The 18,982-nt window shown below is 31.2% G+C and overlaps 2 protein-coding genes across 4 annotated transcripts; both read right to left on the reverse strand.

Annotated features, from left to right (window-relative positions):
- Positions 1-8,564: 8,564 nt before the first annotated feature.
- On the reverse strand, positions 8,565-12,874 carry LOC110603151. 2 transcript variants are annotated; one of them, XM_043951016.1, is made up of 10 exons: positions 12,606-12,874; positions 11,260-11,319; positions 11,113-11,152; positions 10,789-10,967; positions 10,644-10,682; positions 10,408-10,494; positions 10,147-10,207; positions 9,676-9,800; positions 9,253-9,344; positions 8,565-8,783 (listed from the first exon to the last, which is right to left on the reverse strand). In XM_043951016.1, exons 1-10 carry the CDS (start codon positions 12,651-12,653, stop codon positions 8,723-8,725), a joined length of 792 nt encoding a protein of 263 aa, XP_043806951.1. In that variant the 5' UTR covers positions 12,654-12,874; the 3' UTR covers positions 8,565-8,722. The 2 variants fall into 2 exon arrangements, with proteins under 2 accessions (XP_043806951.1, XP_021596537.1); XM_021740845.2 differs by lacking the exon at positions 8,565-8,783 and adding an exon at positions 8,839-9,096.
- A 1,884-nt stretch (positions 12,875-14,758) lies between these two features.
- LOC110608745 (transcription factor MYB114) lies at positions 14,759-16,103 on the reverse strand. Of its 2 annotated transcripts, none has more exons than XM_043953775.1 (4): positions 15,769-16,103; positions 15,435-15,585; positions 15,215-15,344; positions 14,759-15,127 (listed from the first exon to the last, which is right to left on the reverse strand). In XM_043953775.1, the coding sequence occupies exons 1-4, from the start codon at positions 15,817-15,819 to the stop codon at positions 14,809-14,811; spliced, it is 651 nt and encodes a 216-aa protein (XP_043809710.1). In that variant the 5' UTR covers positions 15,820-16,103; the 3' UTR covers positions 14,759-14,808. The 2 variants fall into 2 exon arrangements, with proteins under 2 accessions (XP_043809710.1, XP_021603724.1); XM_021748032.2 differs by having other exon boundaries at positions 15,786-16,096.
- Between the last annotated feature and the right edge of the window lie 2,879 nt (positions 16,104-18,982).

The following is an 18,982-nucleotide window of genomic DNA, read 5'->3' on the forward strand; positions in this document are numbered from 1 at the left end:
AAGTATCATTACTTTGGTATAGCCTGGACTTTTGCAAGGGTGGGTGCAAGAAAGAGCAGATGCAATGATGACGAAGGAGATAAAGGAGGAAGCCAATGCTTGAATACGAGGAAAGTTATGGACTATCCATCAGTAGACGGCAAAGTACTCTCCTTGCCGATTGACGATTATGATTTCTTGTGCCTCACCGCTACCATCCCTCGTGGACCCATAGTCAGGTCCTTCGTTGGAATGACGACAATGAAGTGGCAGGTAGCGACTAATCAGCTGCAACGACACGTCAGAGAAGGAAGCCGATGATGGTGACGATGGAACTGCTTCAAATAAAGTGTGCTTCTGTAATACCCGGCTAGATTCTGGTATCGGAATTCCTACGTTCCGACGGATTTTCCGTTGGAAGTCGGGATTCGAGGATGTCGGAGCTTGCCCTAAGGGTATAAGAAAGGTTTTTAAGATGTTTTTTAAGTGTTTTTATCATGTTTGCATGTTTTGAGTTAAGAAAAGTGAGTTTTGAAATGAAAAGGCCAAGGGGACAAAAGCCAGGTTCGGCCGCCGAAGGTGAAGTTCGGCCGCCGAAGGTTGCATGGTTTCGCATGCACGTTAGGCCGCCGAAGGAAGAGTCGGTTGGCCACTACAAAAGCCCCTTTGCCCGAGACTTGAGTGTTAAACACTCTGTTTTTGGGTCAAAGGTAGGTTCAAGCTCTCCTTGGTGTGATTTCTCATGTTTTCCTCAAATCTTGCATGTTTTAACTTGATTTGAGCTTTGTTTTAGAGATTTGAGCAAAAGGAAGCAAAGTTGAGCACTTGTATATGTGGATTGGACCAAGGCGATCTCAATAGCCCATAAGTCTGTCATTATTGTATGTCCTGTGTGAGCTCCTTTGGGGCCGGGCATTTACCTTGGATGAGTCCTGTGAGAGCCCTTATAGGGTCGGGCACCATGAGTAGTTAGTGAAAGACCTGTGTGAGCTCCTTTGGGGGCCGGGCATTGACAGAGGGAGTTTTGGGATCATGTCCAATCCGAGATGTGAAATGTTTGTGCAGTGATGCATCATATGATAGCATGTTTTAAATGTGATTTTATAGATTCCGCTCACTGGGCTTTAGCAGCTCATCCCTCTCCCTAACCCCATTTTTCAGGGCCTCAGAGAAGAGAAAGAGAAAGAGATAGCAAGGGTAAAAGGCATATGTAATAGTATAGAATAGTGGACATGATAATGATGTACAGTACAGAGTTTATGTAATGTATAGAAATGATGTAATAGTGAGTTATAGAATTGTGCTTGGCCCTAGTGCTTGTTATCCCTTTGCACATGATCCTTTTATGTTATAGATGATTGAGATAATGTTGTGATGAGCTAAGCTTGGTGCATGGTAGTCTTTCTATCTCTGTAGTCACTGTATGGTACCATAGCAGGTATCACTCTTCGAGTGCATACAGACAGAGCATGCATAGTCCAGGCTTAGTGGAAGTTATACAGAAAGAAAAGTTAGTCAAGCAAAGAAAAAAAAAAGAGTAAGTAACAGTTGTAAGCTTAAGTATGATCATGTATGGGATTTATCAGGTACACAGAGTTGACAGTAGGCTTACTACGGGTCCCGGCGGCCTTAAGCCGATCTGGATCCTAGTGCCGGTGATGGTCCGGTAAGCGGGCTGTTACAACTTCATTACTTTGTTGGGATTGTGGCCCTCTACTTTTGGTTCATTTCCTCTCTAAAATTTTCTCCCCAAAACCCAAATAAAACAGATGAAGAAAACAAATCTTTATCAGATTGAAGGGATTGCAAAAGGGTTAAAGAATGATGTCATGCCGAGGTTAACAACCTCTAACGTGGTAAAGAAATTTTCTTTTCCTTTTTTTTAGCCACGTTTGACATGTCACGTGTGCATTTCGTGAAAAATCTATCGAAAACTCAACTGAGTAACTATTTCAAATAAGTATTTAAACATTGATAATTTTTCTGAAATAAATTGAAGTTTAGTGACTGCAATGAAACAATGACTTAAGTTTAATGACCGTAAATGAAAATTACTCCAGCCGTTTGTGCTTGTAGCTGCTGAACCTTATGCTCACATCTCGTTCAGAAACTCATTGGCCAATAGATCAAATATATCCCATGGAATCAACGATTAGGATTATAAAGAGTGCAATATGCAGTGATTATTGAGCTTACAGAGAGTCGCTTGAGTAATCACATGATTGGCAAGGAATATAAGCTGAAGCACATTGGGGATGCCAGGCCGGAAAGATTTTTGCATATGTAGGGATGGAGAGATAATTCTTTCACCATTCGGTTAGATTTGTCGAAGATTCAACTAGAATTGAGGTGTATATTTTCTTTATTTTATTCGATTGAGTGCAGTCTAAACTTCAATATACATCAATAAACTTCAATATACATCAATAAAATGGGTCGATGTTTACTTCATTTCATTAAGTCATGGGCGTTATTTTGTAGATATCAATCCAAAAAATTGATGCTTTACGTAGGCTATACAAAAGTCACTGGAAAATTTTAATTGATTTCCATATAAAACATATGACGATGTCTATCAAACTAATAATGTTGACCTTTTTTCTAGCCATTTTGGTAAAATTTAGTTATTAGTTCAATGATTATGAACGATGATAAGCTGGGATTTTGTACATAAAATAGGATGTTGGTGATGCATGTCAACTTGGTTCTAGCTGTAGTTTTTTTTTTTGGATATTTACATTTTAGTATCTGGATATTGCCATTATTAACAAATTAGTTCCTACATTTTTAGAAACCTATTAAAATGTCCTTAACTTTTCTCTCTGTCAATGAAATAGTCCTTCTATCATATTTTCCGTTAAAAATAGATAAAGGATGAGAGAGAAAATTTTTAAAATTCAATTTTGTCCTCAAATAAAACCCTTTATTTAGTTATTGGATGTTGCTATTATTAACAAGTTAATACATACATTTTCAAAGATCTATCAAAACGTCCTTATGTTTTCTTATATTTATTAAAATGTTCTTATTGTTTCTTTCCGTCAATAAAATAGTCCATCCTCCTCCTCCTCCTCCTTAGAAAAGAAGAAAAAAAGAAGAAGAAGAAGATGATAATGATGAAGGAGACCTCCTCCTCCTCCTCCTTCTCCTTAAAAAAGAAGAAAAAGAAGAAGAAGAAGATGACGATGATGAAAAAGAAAAAGAAGAAAAAAAGAAGAAGATGATGATGATGATGATGAAGAAAAAGAAGAAGAAAAATCTCCTCTTCCTCCTCCTTCTTAAAGAAGAAGAATAAAAAGAAAAATCGAAAAAGAAGAACCAAAGAAAAAGAAGAGGAGCAAGAATCAATGAAGAAGGAGGAGGAGGAAAATAAGGGGGATAATTTGATTTTTTGCTATATTTTTAACGGCAGAAATAGACGAAAGGACTATTTTGTTGATAGAGATAAAAAATAAGGTCGTTTTAATAGATTTATGAAAATGCAGGGACTGACTTATTAATAATGGCAATATCCATAGACTAAATTATAAATTTTCTTTTTTTTTTTCCAGACTTGTACGGTTTTTATATGCTTTTCAATATTGACTCTTTTACTGTATTTAGATTTTTTCACTTCATATCTTATTTTCTATTTTGTAGGCTTATTTGCTTTTATTAGATCTCCTGACTTTTTTAATTTCTTTAAGTTAGACTTTTTTCCTCCACATTCGGTTTTTTCCGATTGCAGGCACTTTGTAGAATGAGAATTATTGGGTAAATTTGCAAATTAGCGAGTAGCATAGTTTAATTGCTTTGCTTTATCTCATACACATGAGAACTTGAATATTGTCCTCCTTCTACTTGTGTATTCAAGGGCAAAGCTTATCACGTGAGAATTTTTCTTGATTAGAAGTAATTGAATGTATCATGGCCCAAGCGAGTGATGCCTAAAAAAATAATTGTCGTTGGTTGTGTTACATCCTCAAACCCATAGCTAGAAATAGTGACATGAAATAAGCTATTTCATAGTTAGAGCAAATGATATTGGATGTGTTAATTTACTCTGATCTATTCAGGAGAGGTGCTAACTTGATCCCTATCTCTTACGAGAAAACTTACCAATAAATAGAGTATTAAAAGTTCTATTTAGAGGTCATTTTTGCATTGCATATAAAGTTAAACATATTGAGACAAAGTTAAAGTGAAAATAAACTTTAATAATATTTTAATAATTTCGAGACTGAATAACTAAATCATACAAACACTAATCTTTCTCGAATTTCTATTTTCTTTCAACTTATAGTCTTTAGCTATTTCCTTTTTCTTTTGTGTTTCTTCACCCAGGTCAATATGTATCTTAGAGAAGAATTGAATAACTTGAAAATTAAAGTTTTATAATTCAAATTCATGCATGAAGAAATAAGAGAATATTATTTCCTACATATTTCTATACTCACCTTTAATTTTTCAAGTTTAATGCATATAGAACCCTAACATTTCCTTCTTTAATTCTTTCAGCATATGAGTCTTTCTTTAACTCTTGATATTGGGATGAATTTTGGTTAAAAAAAAAGTTGATTCGGAGAAAGATTGTCTTGTATTTGATGGAAGCAAGAAAATCAAAATTTTTATTTTTTTAATGGAGTAAACTTCGGCCATAAGAAGAAAGAAAGAAGACAACTCGCTTTTCTTTTGATTTATCATCTTCCTTATGTTTATTTAGGTGACATATGGAGGACTAAATTGAAGAGGTGAAAAAATTAATGACTAAAGTTGAATTTTATCTTTAAATTTTTCATATTCACACTTTAACCTACTAAACTTTTTACTATGTTTTAATTTAGATTTTAAACTTTTAATATTTATATATTAATCTACTAAATTATGTTTTTAACCTTTAGAAACCCATTTCACTTAGATAAATACCTTAGATTTAACAAGTACCTTACGTTAGTACGTTGGGAAATCCTAAATATCTCTCGAATGTGACTTATTTTCGACTTGTTGATTACTATCTGCTTTATTTCTAAATATATATGTTTCTTTATTTAAGTTTTTTATGATTTAGCCATTAAGACTTGAAATATTATTAAAATTTATTTTTTATTTTAGCTTTATATCAATATGTTTAATTCTATATGTAATGTAAAAATGACCTTTAAACACGATTTTTAATATTGTATTTATGGGTAAGTTTCCTCTTAAGAGGTTGTAGAAGTGGAAAGAAGTGGAAAGAAAAGAAAATTTCAAGATAAGTTTGGTGTTTATATGAATTTCTATTTTTCTTTAATTTTCTTATGAATATGTGAAATTAGAGATTGATTTTCTTACTTTAAATATTGTTTTGATTGTATAATTGTGTAATATCAATGTTGGAATAATGTTTAAAAGACTTAAAACAAAAAAATTTAACATGAAAGTTAAAAGTACAAATCTGAAAAAATAGGTTTTAATATTCTGAGATCCAAAAAATAGGATTCTAGTATGTGTATTAGCCTCTGCCTTTTTTCGGGGGTCCTCCATTCCTTTTATTCTTTTCCTTTTGCTTGTCAGTGGCACTCGACAGCCTTTCTGATACAGTGACGTTTGTCTCTGTTAGGTGGGCCTATACTGTCAGGTGCCATACCTATATCAGGCGGCCATTTAATCTCCTAGTGCGCATGCGGATAGAGCTGCGAAAAGACGGGACCTGCCCATTTCTCTCGATGTCTCCTTCTTGGGCCAGCCTTCTCCTTACTGGGCTTGGGCCTGCGGACGACCCGACCTATCGTTCACGCTGGGTCCTGGGTCGAAACTACTGGGCAAGCGGCTTAGGGGCACTCCGAGCTTAGGGACGGGTCTGCTCCCACGAGCCCTGATTTAGCCCAAAGGGGGCACGAGGCCGGTCAGTTATCAAGTTTTAACAGGATAACATGTGTTGATAGTTTCATACCTCATTATGTAGTTGTCAAAATTAAATCTAAAGTATATCAAATGAAAAAATAGTCAAAGAGCTAACACTTTCATGAGTTGATCAAATTTTAAATCTGTAATTAAATTAATATATATTGCAAGTGAATCTAAATGGGTCATAGTGATAGTATATCTGAAATAGTCTATATTAATTATATCATAACTAATTATATATTCAATAAAATGAATTAATACCAATACTAAATGAATATTGAGTATTATACTTAAAATTTTATAGTAAATACTTAAACTTGAATCTATATACAAATATATGTATATAATATATATTTTGTTAATCTAAAAAAAATAATACCAATACTAGACAGGGAAGGGAAAGGAGTGTTACAGGTTTAATGATTTTGAGTTATTGGATGTCAAGTCACTCTTTTGGGCAAATGTGGCTTTTCTCCACCTTGCTTAGACGTGCGTCTTCACTCCACCTCCATGTGGATGTATGTATATACATATATATATAAATATATATATATATTTTTTCTTTTTTGCAAGCAAAGCTTTATCAAGAAGGAATATTGGAGATCCTACATGTTGAAACCTTGTTAATTTGGGACAAATTCAGTTTCTAGGGATGTTATCTTCTTCGGTTGAATACTAAGCCTACTGCTGCTAAATGGTGACTCTCAAGGCTTCTAGCTACTGAGAAGCTTTGTCCATCACCATCTCCCTTACTTGCGCTTGTGGTGGCCTTTGGTCTTGTGGTTTGCTGTGTGGTTATGTACTGTTGAATGTAGGGATGAGCTTCATCGGGATGCAACCTATGTCTCCCGCTTGCATGTGATCGGTCTAGTGGTACCTTCTGGGTTCGGACCTGGACCTTCACCACCTTCACATTGTCTCACCGGGGGCGCTCATGGGGAGTTGTTTTCTTTATTGGTGGAAGTAGTTTGAGCCTCGGACTCTAGTTACGTTGTTTGTATTTTTGGTAGCTTGAGATTAGTTTACTTATTGCGCATGTATCTTCAACTTTTGGTTTCCTAAGCCTGAATTCATTCTCTTTTAATAAATTATATCCTTAGACCAAAAACTAAAAGTGGTAATCAACGAAAGGAAAGTGTGAAGGTGACTTTTTCGGCAAATTGGGACCTTCACCAACACACCCAAGATATCTTTTATTCCCTATGCACGCCTCTCTCAAGTTATAGTGCTTGCTCTTGCTATTGCTGTTGAATTAACTTGTCCTGTTTGTTTTTTTGCCAAGTATGAACATCCTGCAATAAAGCCAAAAAATGCATCTGGTCAATAAAGCAAAAATAATATCTGAAATATTTATTTAGATCTAGTCATGGATTAAGACATTTTTTAAATACAAATGAGTGGATTATTTTATAAAAATAATGGATACTGAATTCACCTAAAAATTTTTCTTTAAAAAATATGAACTACTTGGAAATTTTAAATTTTTATTAAAAGTCAAATAAGTATAAATTCATCTTTATGCTTCTTATTAATAGCCTGATAAATTAATTTTAACCTTTTTTTTTGGCTAAAAAGTCCATAAATCTACATTTTCATCGAGAAACAAATAAACTCATTTTAACTGTTTTTTTACCGAATAAACTCGTAATTTTACACTAAAAGCCAACATATCGTATTAAATATTAATTTTAATAATAAAATATAATTTTCATAATTTTTAAATATTATTTTTTAATTAAAATAATATTAAAAAATTAAATTCCGTTAATTTTTGAATGGACTGTTTTTGGAATGATAAATTATTTTACGATAATTATTATTAAACCAATCAATAATCATTTAGTTAATAGTAAACAATAAAAGTAAAATAAATACATAAAATTGTAATAGAAAGGCATTTTTATTGATAGTGTATAATAATCCCTTAAAATAATTTGTAATCTATCTTACAAAATAAATTTATATAGTAATAATTTAAAAAATGAAAAATATAATTTAAATTAAAGAAAAAAAATTCATACATCTTAAAATTTAGTGTATCATCAAAATTTGTTCATTTTTCGATAGGGCTAATTTCAACATAAAATTATTATTAACAGATACGATTCAACATATTTTCATTACATGTATAATAATAAAATTATCAACTTATTAGTCGACAATATCTCTTATTAAATAATCAATTACATTATCACCAAATAATTAAAAAATATTATATTTATCTTTACTCATCTTCGTACCATATAAAAAAAGCCACATCACCGCTAAATAATAAAAAAATACTATATTTACCCCTACATATCTTTTTATCATATAAAAAAAATTAAAAAAAAAAAATATTTCTCTTAATCACCATTTAAATTCTAAACAATTCAAAACATTCTCTTTATTTTTCACATTATCTTTCTTCCATATTTAACTAATTTCACCTTTTTTCATGCATATTTAACTAATTTCACCTTTTTTTATTGCAGATTTAATAAATTATACATAATTTCATTTCGATCACGTTATCAATCTAATCTCTCCAACATCATTTATAAATTTTTTTAAAAAAATATATATATATCAACGAAACAAATAACGTGCCATGTCAGGCTAGCTGATTCCGCAACAGTAATCTATCAAACATCAGAAAATTATTTTCGTCGCTCACTAAAAGAGAATATTACATGTTAATCTAGGAAACTAAGTAGAAAATTAAAAAACGTTAAGCCTTGATCCTGAAAGATTCTTTTTTTTTTTAAATTACAAGAAAAATATTAAACAAAAAAATAATATTGTAATCTAACGAGTTTCTTTATCAAATCTAATGAAAAATTAAGCTGCACAAATTTCTATCATATGTTCCTCCGATTTTGCATCAAGAATAATGACATCACAATATAAATTTCCCATTAAACTTTAAACGTGCTTGCCAGTGCAATTGCGTTGATGTCCTGAAACATTGAACAACCTGTTCACTTAAATCAGAAATGTCAAGGACAAACAATGTAAATCCAAGAAACCAACTTAAATTCTTTGTTTCCAATGATTTGACTATATTTGAATTTAATGACTCAAATACTACAATGATTCATTAAGAACTACTGTGGGGTTTCCTAAAGAGAAAGCAAAAGGAAAAGAACACTAAAAAATCACACATCGGTCAATATTAACGAAGATACAATCACAACATATGCCAGAAAAAAGAAAATGGCTATCTGAACAAAGAACTTTGGATTTTCTCTCATGTTTGGAGATGTCACTGCCCTGAAAATCACAACCATTCACAGCATTAATTCCTGGAGGTATAGAAAAATTTATTTCTTAACCCTTAAAATGAAGGAAATGTAAGGAAAAGAAAAGATAAAGGAATTCTAGACCATTAGAGTTGGAAAAGAATCTCTTCCTGCAAGCAGATGTTACCTAGCAATTCTCTGCGAAAAACGCTGAAAGGGTAAACTCTGGATAAAAACGATGCCTGGTCCCGTTACAGTTGCTGTTACCAAATTGTCACCCTGCAGTTTCACAGAATCACTAAGAACAGCTCCTCACGCTAAGATAATATTCAGGATTAATCCAGCTCTTAGGTATTAAGTATGCCTAAGCATCAATGTGACTGTTGGACGCTGTATTCTGGCTAAGGCGGACAAAAGCATCAATGTAATTAAACTATGTTGATGGTCTTCTAATAAAAGGACACAACATCCTATTGCACAGCGACCTTTTGGATATTAAAACAAGGGATCCAACCAAAAGAAAAATAAATACCAACTCCTTTTGGGGGAGCACGGAGAAGAATGAACAAAATTAGACCCAAAAAAAAAAGAATAGAAAAATGCAACTTACCCCGAATACTGCCCTTCTCATGGGACCATTGTATTTGATTTGTACATTAACTGTGGTATTAAGGGCGACAATGCAAGACACATCAACAGATAGTACTTCACCCACCTCAAGATTTTTTTGTATAACTAGCAAAATAGAAAGCCGTAAACTTCCATGGTTAGTGCAACAAATAATAGATCCGGGGGGGTGGGAGAGAACAAAATAAAAGCCCATGCTCTAATTTGTCCAACACAAAGCTGAACTAATGAATATACCGACACTGGAATTAAGCCACTGAAGTTAGTAAACCAAGTAAATAAGTAGAGACCAACACTGAACTTGCAAAGTCAAAATCAAACCCATCTAGAAAGTTCTAAAAGGAAAAGCCTTTCCCCTTTAGTCGCAATCTCACAGGAGAAGGGGCAGAGCCAGTTAGCCAAACTCTTAGAAGGCCCTAATATTAGTTATCTAATGATGTCAGAAGATGCGTACCAGATCCTCCAGCAAGAATAAATGCAAGGCCTTGTCCGGATAGCTTCTGTCTCAAAAATCCCTATCGTGGCATTAACATGCCCGTCCATGGAACAATAAAGAAACATCAGAAACTTAATAATTGAAAAACCATGAAAAAACAATAACAAATTGCTTTAAGGTGTAGGTCTAATTTCAGGCAGTCAATAAAGCAAAATATGAAAAAAATTTAAAAAAAAATGCATGGGTATAAAGTTCATTTATTAAGCAGCACTATTCTACCTCTGCACTAGCCATGACATTTCGTGCCCTCTGATCAACTGTATTGCTGACCTTTACATCATTGACAGAGCAAAGGAATGCATCTGGCTACATAAAAGTTTGACAAAGTCACATAAAAGTTGCAGCCAGTAAGGAAAAGCCCTAAGGTAATTCAACCACAAAAATCATACAACAGAATAAGAAAACCAAAGAGTATTTGAAGTTCCTCACTGCAAAATCAAACGAGTTAGATCTACCTGACATAAGATCTCTCCACCAAACATTGCCAAATCAATCTACAAAACAAAATGAATATGCTTGATTAATATCAAATTGATAATCCATATCAAAAAAATTGTTATCAAAAGGTTGACTACAACAAAGTGTTTTTGGGGCACTAACTGGGAGAATTCTTGCAAGAGAAGGTGCAGCAATTCCAACAAATCCATCACTTGGACCAGCATTACGAAGGACTATACTCGTGACAGTCTTCCCAAAAAGCCACTGCCACATACCCACCTCATTTTCAGGGATGAAGATGTTCTCCATTTCAACGGAACCAGACATGAAGCACATAGAACCTACAATACCATTGCACATTAGTTCCATGCATAAAACATTGTCATATAAAAAATGTTTTATGACTTGAATTCAAGAATTCAAAATAGATCAACACACAGGATTGCACAAGCCATGAAAAGAAAATCCTAGTTTTGTTCACTTTACCTGGCTTTGCAATAACCTTTTCTTGTGGTTTCAACATTATCTGACCAGGGAGAATGAATACCAAGAAAGAAAATTAAAGCAAAGAATCTTTATAAAAAAAAGAATTTAAAAGATCAGCATATAGCCTGGGATGTTTATTGCAAAAACCTGAACCACTTGTGCCTCACCACCCAAAATCTGGAAAGGTATCACAGCATCTTGCTGACTCTATCATGAGAAAAATAGCATTCAATATCATCAAATCTACTGACTTTCAAGCAAAATCCATTAACAGATAAATGAAGCAAAACCAGCAGGCAAAAATCCAAAACATAATCAAAGTTAACTAACTATAGGCCCGAGGAAAATAGTTTAATTAACCAGAAAAACACAATCCATATTATTTACCTTCCTTTGCTTGCTTGCAAATAAAGGGAATTTCAATTAAGCATTCAATTTTGAGAGATTAAAACACATAAAAGAGCCACACCTCTGTGGACCATGAAGACATCCTTAATGAGCTTATTAACTGTTCCCATATAACGCCTGATGTTTTACATTGAAATTCACTTATTAATGAATCCAAATAAACCAATGGTGTTCAACTTAATATTTACCTTGTACAGCTGTTAATTGACCTAAGGTTAAACTAGGTTTCAATATTACAAGAGGAAGAATTATTATGAATGGTTAAGAATATCTCAAGTTTATTAGTAGAGAAAAGATGCGAGTTTGCTTGCCTACATGAAGGAAGTTGGTGGAAAACCATAAATATGATCAAAGATCCATAAATATGATTCAGGATTCTCTTTCTCAAACTTCATTATTGCTACACATTCTCACGTGTGTACTTCCCAACTAATCAACCACATTTTTCATTCCCATTTTTGCTTTTGGTTTTCCTTTGCACCAGTTTCACAATTTTACTGTCAATCACAAAGTCTAACTCCAACCTCATATATATATCATGTTATATAAATTCAACTTTCAACTTATATTACATACCATTGACCAGCTAAATTAAATCGCAATAGCATTCAATTATTTGTTTCTCTCAAATTGCTCATGATTTTATTCCTCGCTTTATCATCTAGATATTCAAAAAGCTTGAAGGTACAAATTTCAGACATTCCGACCTCCACATTTATCTAAACTCTCCCAGCAGACTATTAACACAAAAATCATATTCAACTAATGAAAATGTACTACAATTAGCAAATTAAGTAACAAACTCATCTCCACCAAATTCAACCCTAACAACTAACCATCAACCAAACAAGAACACGATCTCCGACAATGCACACAAAGCAACACGGATCAAACAACGAAAGCACTCCAAAACCCTAATTACACCGAAATAGACATCAACGAAGCACTTTCTATGTAGAACTAAAGGAAACCACGAAATGCAATTTTCTTTTCCCAGACTTAATTCCAAGAAACTAAAAACAGAGAAGCTATATATACAAACACACTAACAATTATATGTCGTAGAGTGAGTAACAGGAGAGTACCTGATAAACGTAAGGTTGAAACGGAGTCGAGAAAAACGGCGCGGCCATGGGGAGCAATCGCAGAGGATTATAGCCGTGAAGGTACGAAGATCGAGCAAGAACTAAAACGGTTTGATTTGGAGAATTTTTATGTGTGGAATACTTCCATCGTCGCTGATCGGATCGAGAACTGGAAAATACAATAAAAACTCAACTCGCGCAAGCTGGAAGGATTCCGCTTTATTATTTTCTCGTCCTCTTTTTTTTATTTTTACAATGTGTGTTAATTTTGGAGGGGATTTTTTTTTTTTAAAGGGGGATTTCATTATTTTACAATGGGTACCAAGTTACCGTTATGCCCTTGATTTGTGCTGACTTGTCCTTGAAAATTAGCTGACTTTTGCCTGTTATAGTTAATGGCTTGTTTGTCAAATCGGACTCTCGGAGTGCTGATATGTTGTGAAATTTGCTGTGGGGATTACACGTGGAAGATCCGATGATATGGCTTATTCTTATTGGCTTAAGCATCAAGCTCGACGTGTTTGACAACTGGAATCTTTTCCATGGCTGCTTCTGTTCGATCCTTCTCCGGTGTGGGCAAGTTCACGTGTCTCTCGCCCGACAAAAATGAGTTGACAAGATGAAAGATAAACGGCATCGTTTATCTTCTTTCGCCCGACTGGGCCGGTGGAAATTTTTTTTTTTGTCTTTTCTCACAAGATACAGACAAATCCATTAAATGTAAATGCAGGCTCAAGCCCATTACGTGAAGCAACAATACGTGCTGTAGTTTTATCTAAAGTAACGAATTTAAAATTCATTTTGCTCTTAAAACTTTGATGATCTTATTCAAAATTAAGTTTTTTTTTTAATTTAATTTAATTTAATTTTGTATTTAAAATTAAATTACTTCATTTTAACCCCAAAAATAAACTAATAGTTTTTAAAATTTTAACAATAGAACTAATTTTATTTTCAATATTAAAATTATAACAATTTTTAATGAAAAAATAAACAAGAAAATTCTATAGAATTCAAAAAACAATTCCGAGTATTATTATTATTACTCGGTGGTGAGCTTCCTTTTCTCTTTTCAGTGCCGATACTTCCACATCCTTCATGTTTTGTATTCATTTTTTATTTTGATTAAATTTTGTATAAAAATTTTAATTTATAATAAATTTTAAAAAGTACTATATATTATTTCAGATTTTTGAAAATGAATTAATTTGGACATAAATTAAAATATTTGGGTAAATTGAATTAAAATTTAATTTTGATAATATTGGACATCAGAACAAAATTAGATGTAAAAATAGAGAAGAAAAGAAATAGTAGCAGAACGACTCAAAAGGAGAAACAAAGAAAGAAAGAAAGCAGAAGAGATGCACGTGTAAATGAGGTTTTGGGACTGCCTTGTTCTTGTATTTTAGTGGAGATAGATGATAACATAGAGACTCTTTATATTTTCTGTTTTAATGGTATAAAATGAATTCTTTCATTTTAAAAACAAAATAAATAAAAGAAATTCAATTCAATTAAATTTTTATAAAATTTTTAATTCCAAAAAAGCAAAAAAGTTTGAATGATGTGTGGAGCACAGACATTTCAACATCTACTTACAATTATATGAACGACCAATGACATTTCAACATCTTCATTTTGCCTAAATGGGAACTGCTGCTGCAAATACTATAATTAATTGCTGCAAAAGGTCCCAGTTTTCTTCATATTGGTGTATTGCCACCAACCAGCAGGACCACGTTAAATTTATTTTCTTTTCGGGTTAAGCCGATTTAGTATTTATTGCATTAATAAGCATTCAGGGTTGGGCTCAGCAATAATGTGTTTCTTATGGTACTGTTGTTATTAAAGATGAACTGGGGAATTTCCGTCCTAGACTTTTAAAAATTTAAGAGAAGTCCTTTCATAATTTAAACATGTTAATCATGAAAGATCTTAATATGTAAATTATTAAGGTTAAGATAGATTTTGAATTGATTGTTGACGCTTTTTATTTTTTAAAAGTAGACTAGTGTTGATTTTTTTAGTTTAAAAAAAAAATTAAGTAGTTAGCGTAATATCGAGAAATCAAATTATAAGGTTGGAACCTTAGGACTACGTTAATTCGAAAATGAGCAAACTTTTATTAATATTATTCATGTAAATCCGTATTTAAGAAATAATGAGAACGTGACTCTTTCTCATTTAATGCACAGAAAGCTCAGCTCTTGTCGGCAAGCCATGGATCCTCATCAAGTTCAAGAAACTTGTTCACCCATTCCAAACTGCAGGACCCTTCCATGGAGAAGTCGAAGAAGCCGTCGGCATCGAAGCTAAGCTCCGGAAATACAGCTCCTTGACTGCCCTCTTCCATCATGTCCTGAGCAGCAGCAGCAGCATTATCAGGGATGCTCTCCTGTGGAATTGAAGACTCTGGTGTTCTCTCCATCTTATTAATTTTTTTGCTCAGATGAGAATTCCAGTAGTTCTTTATTTCATTGTCTGTTCGCCCCGGAAGTCTGCCAGCGATCAGCGACCACCTACAACATGTAAATTATGCTAACATATACATATATTTTTGTTTTCTTTATTAAAATCATGTTTGAAACCACTGTGGGATAATGGACCTGTTGCCAAGTAGTTTATGGAGTCTAAGAATCAAGTCTTCTTCTTCATCTGAAATGTTGCCTCTCTTGATGTTGGGTCTCAAATAGTTCAACCATCTCAGTCTGCAACTCTTCCCACATCGTTTCAAACCTGAAAAGCCATAACAGACATCAGAACATGTAAACCCACCAGGCCTTACCGATAAACAAAAAACGGAGTTAATATTAACGCAATTTTAACCTGCTTTCATTGCGACTGCTTTCCATCTCTTGGCTCCATGAACTTCAATATACTCTGCCAATATTTTATCTTCTTCAGCTGTCCATGCTCCTTTGTTCATGACCATCTTACTATTACTAGATTCCTCACTGTTCACGGGTGCCATGAGCAACTAAAGGAAGAGAGCGCAAGAGAGAATTAGCGAGGCAATTAAATTAATGACCTGTTAACTAGAGTTATTACTGAGATGGGTATGAATACAGTAAATAAAAATTTCGAAAGTTGCTAAGAGTTAGCGCGCAGTTGCAGAAAGAGAGAGAGGTGGAGTTTATATATGGAGAGTGAGAACAATTACATCACATGCATGCTTACGTGAAAGAAAGAATTGAAGGGCCAGATGGGTCATCTATCTACCATTCCTTGAGAGTCGAAGAAAGAAAGGAGGATCCAACTACCGGTTACAACAGCAGTAAAAAACCGTGAAGAGATTGGAAGTAACAGAAGCAAGTCAGCCAGTAAAATTTATGTATAAATCTTCATTTATTGTTTGAAGCTATTAAACAACAACCCACGATCTTAAATTAGTCCAATAATATTATGTACTAGATTACCAGTATCCTTCTAAAGTTAAGGTGACTGAACCCATTAATTTGGACCCTATAGAGCCTCTCTTTCTGCCAGTTTTGCGGCTCTCCTCTATCCTCCGAGTAGAATATGGCCTCTTCCTGGTCTTGAGAGTGGTTTCCCTTCTTCCTTCAAGATTGGTTGTATATGTTAATTAGTTTTGTTTACTTGCAAGTGGTCCTTAGTGGAGAAGAGGCTTAGCTCTGGTCCTACATGTCGCTCAGCTTTCTATGGTTTTTATATTGGTTATTTTAGTTGAGATGCTTGCAAATATCTAACGTTACCAAATGAGTCTGTGATGGTTAGATTGGTGGTGTTTTTGTCGGGATCTACCTAAATCTATTTGTTTATTTTATTTAAATTTGATTCATTTAAAAATAAGAAAATAAACAAACAAAATTTATTTATTTAATAGGTGAATTTTAATATATATTTTATATTTTAAATTCATAATACATCAAATTTTTATAATAAAAATATGTAGCCATTTTTCTCTAAAAAGAAATTTTTTTAAAAAATTGATAATAATATTAATTTTAATTTTTTTATATATTATTTAGTATCTAAAATTTACTGATTTAATAATTTAGATTCACATCCAATTAGTCTATTGCTTGTAAAGATTTGTTTGACCATGTGTAGAATCTTGTCCTTATATACAAAATAAGTCAAAAAAGGTAAAATTAATAGAGTTTGCATAATAAATTCTTGATATAGAATAATAATTTTTTTTGAAAGCAATAGAATAATAATATTTAAAAGGTAAAATTCAACAATTAGCATTGATTACATGTCTTACTTTTTCCTTACTCTTATAATTTATATAGGACCATGGTTTCCAGTATGATTACTATGGACAAGTTTTATTATTTATAAACCTTGTCCATCCTCAATTTATATCAAATATGATGAAGAAAATTTTTTAATTTTATTAGAGGGTATAAATAATTTTATATATCTAATTAATTAAACATTGAAAAATTATATTTTGTATTAAGAATACTATGTATTATAGTATAATTTATTTTTATTTATTATTAATTATAGTAAATGCATAATTCATATGTATAAATAATTCATAAAAATGTAATAAATCATTTAAATTAAAATTAAAGGCAAGAGGATTTCCAAAAGAAAGAAAAATACCCAAAACTAAAAATTGATTGTAGAATTTAAATCATAGTGAATAGGATGAGAAATTAAAGAATTGATTTATTATTATTATTGTTTATTCTTTGTCTTTGATTTATAAATTAAATATGCAAATGGATCCAACAAAGTCAACAAGACATGCTTGAAAGTTAGACATAATAACACAATTGTCCCATAGGAACATTAAACTCACCGAATCTAAATATAGTTTTAATTCTTTAATTATTTTATCCTGAAAGTTCCACAGAATTAATACAAAGGATAAAATATTAATTGTTAATTACCTGTTAGTTATTATGAAATAATTTATTATATGTACATATCTCACTAATAAAATATTATTAATTTAAATTTAAATGTGAGATTTATTATAATTTTAATTGGTATGTCATTTCTTTATTAATCGAATATAATATTATATATATTTATTTTAATATTTTTGATGTATATTTATCCAAATTGCCTTCAGAATGGTCCAAATCCTGCGGCCAAGGCATAGTTTTTATTTGTTAAAATAAAAGGTGCGCCTAAATTCAAAACTACACATGAACTGGAAGTTTTTTTTTTATTAAAATTTAAGTGAAATGAATTTATAATTAAAATTTAAATGTTTAAAATACTTTTTTTAAAAAAATAATTTTAAACTTTATTATATTAAATAAATTGGTAATAAAATATATTTCTTATTGAATTTTACTTGTATTCACAAAACAAATAAATATAATTCAAGTAGCAGTGTTTTAGTTACTTAGTAAAATTAAAAACTATATTAAATTAATTGAATTTTCTTAAAATCACGTTTTTTTTTATAAAAGAAGTCATTGTAGAAATTTCTTAAAAAAGAATTAAATTACAATAATTTAAATTGTTTAAACATGATAGTTAATTAAATAAACTTCAATTGAATTAAATTCATTTATTTTAGGCTTTTCAATATATACTATTACTTCAAATATTTTTCATTTATAGCTACCTAAGAGGACAAATGTTTTATATACGCAATCCAACTAATAAATTTTATTAGTTTATTTCAAATATATATATATATAGATAAACTTGGATTTAAAATGGGTAGCATACTTAATATATTTTATTTTTATTTTTAAATTATTATTTTTATATTTAATAATGTTACTGATTAATATATTATTTTTATTATTATTATTAATATAAGACTTTTTAATTTTTTATTATTAGTATATAACTTTTTAATTTTTTATCATTACTATTATTACTACCTGACTTTTATTTTTTTTTAATTTTTAAATATAATATATTAATCACAATAAAATATATTTTTATTTTTATTTTTTTTTAATAATAAATAAACTGTAAAAAAATTATAACCAACATTATTAATCACATATATGTTTTTCCATCTCTCATGTGAATACTGATAAATAAATGAGAGATTATTTATGTAGTGTGTTATAAATTTATAATTTTTTATATATTTATAATTTTATTTTTATATAAAATAATAATTAATAGATATTAAATAAAATTATTTTATGTAAATAATAATAAATATATTAAATGATTCTCCACACAATTATTTATGTCCACCGCTATTAAAATTTAATAAATTTTATTTTTCTAAACGTATTGTTATTTATTGAATATTTATAATATATGATAGTAAATATTAAATTTTTTAGTTTATTTGAAATATATTTGATTAAAACTTGAAATATTTAAATTTCATACTTTAAATCATGTATATTAATTAAAATTTTAATTATTATCTGCAATTATTTTTTTACTTTAGAATAATAAATTGCATATTTAATCAA

Source organism: Manihot esculenta, chromosome 2, assembly GCF_001659605.2.
Source record: "Manihot esculenta cultivar AM560-2 chromosome 2, M.esculenta_v8, whole genome shotgun sequence".
Classification (NCBI taxonomy): domain Eukaryota; kingdom Viridiplantae; phylum Streptophyta; class Magnoliopsida; order Malpighiales; family Euphorbiaceae; genus Manihot; species Manihot esculenta.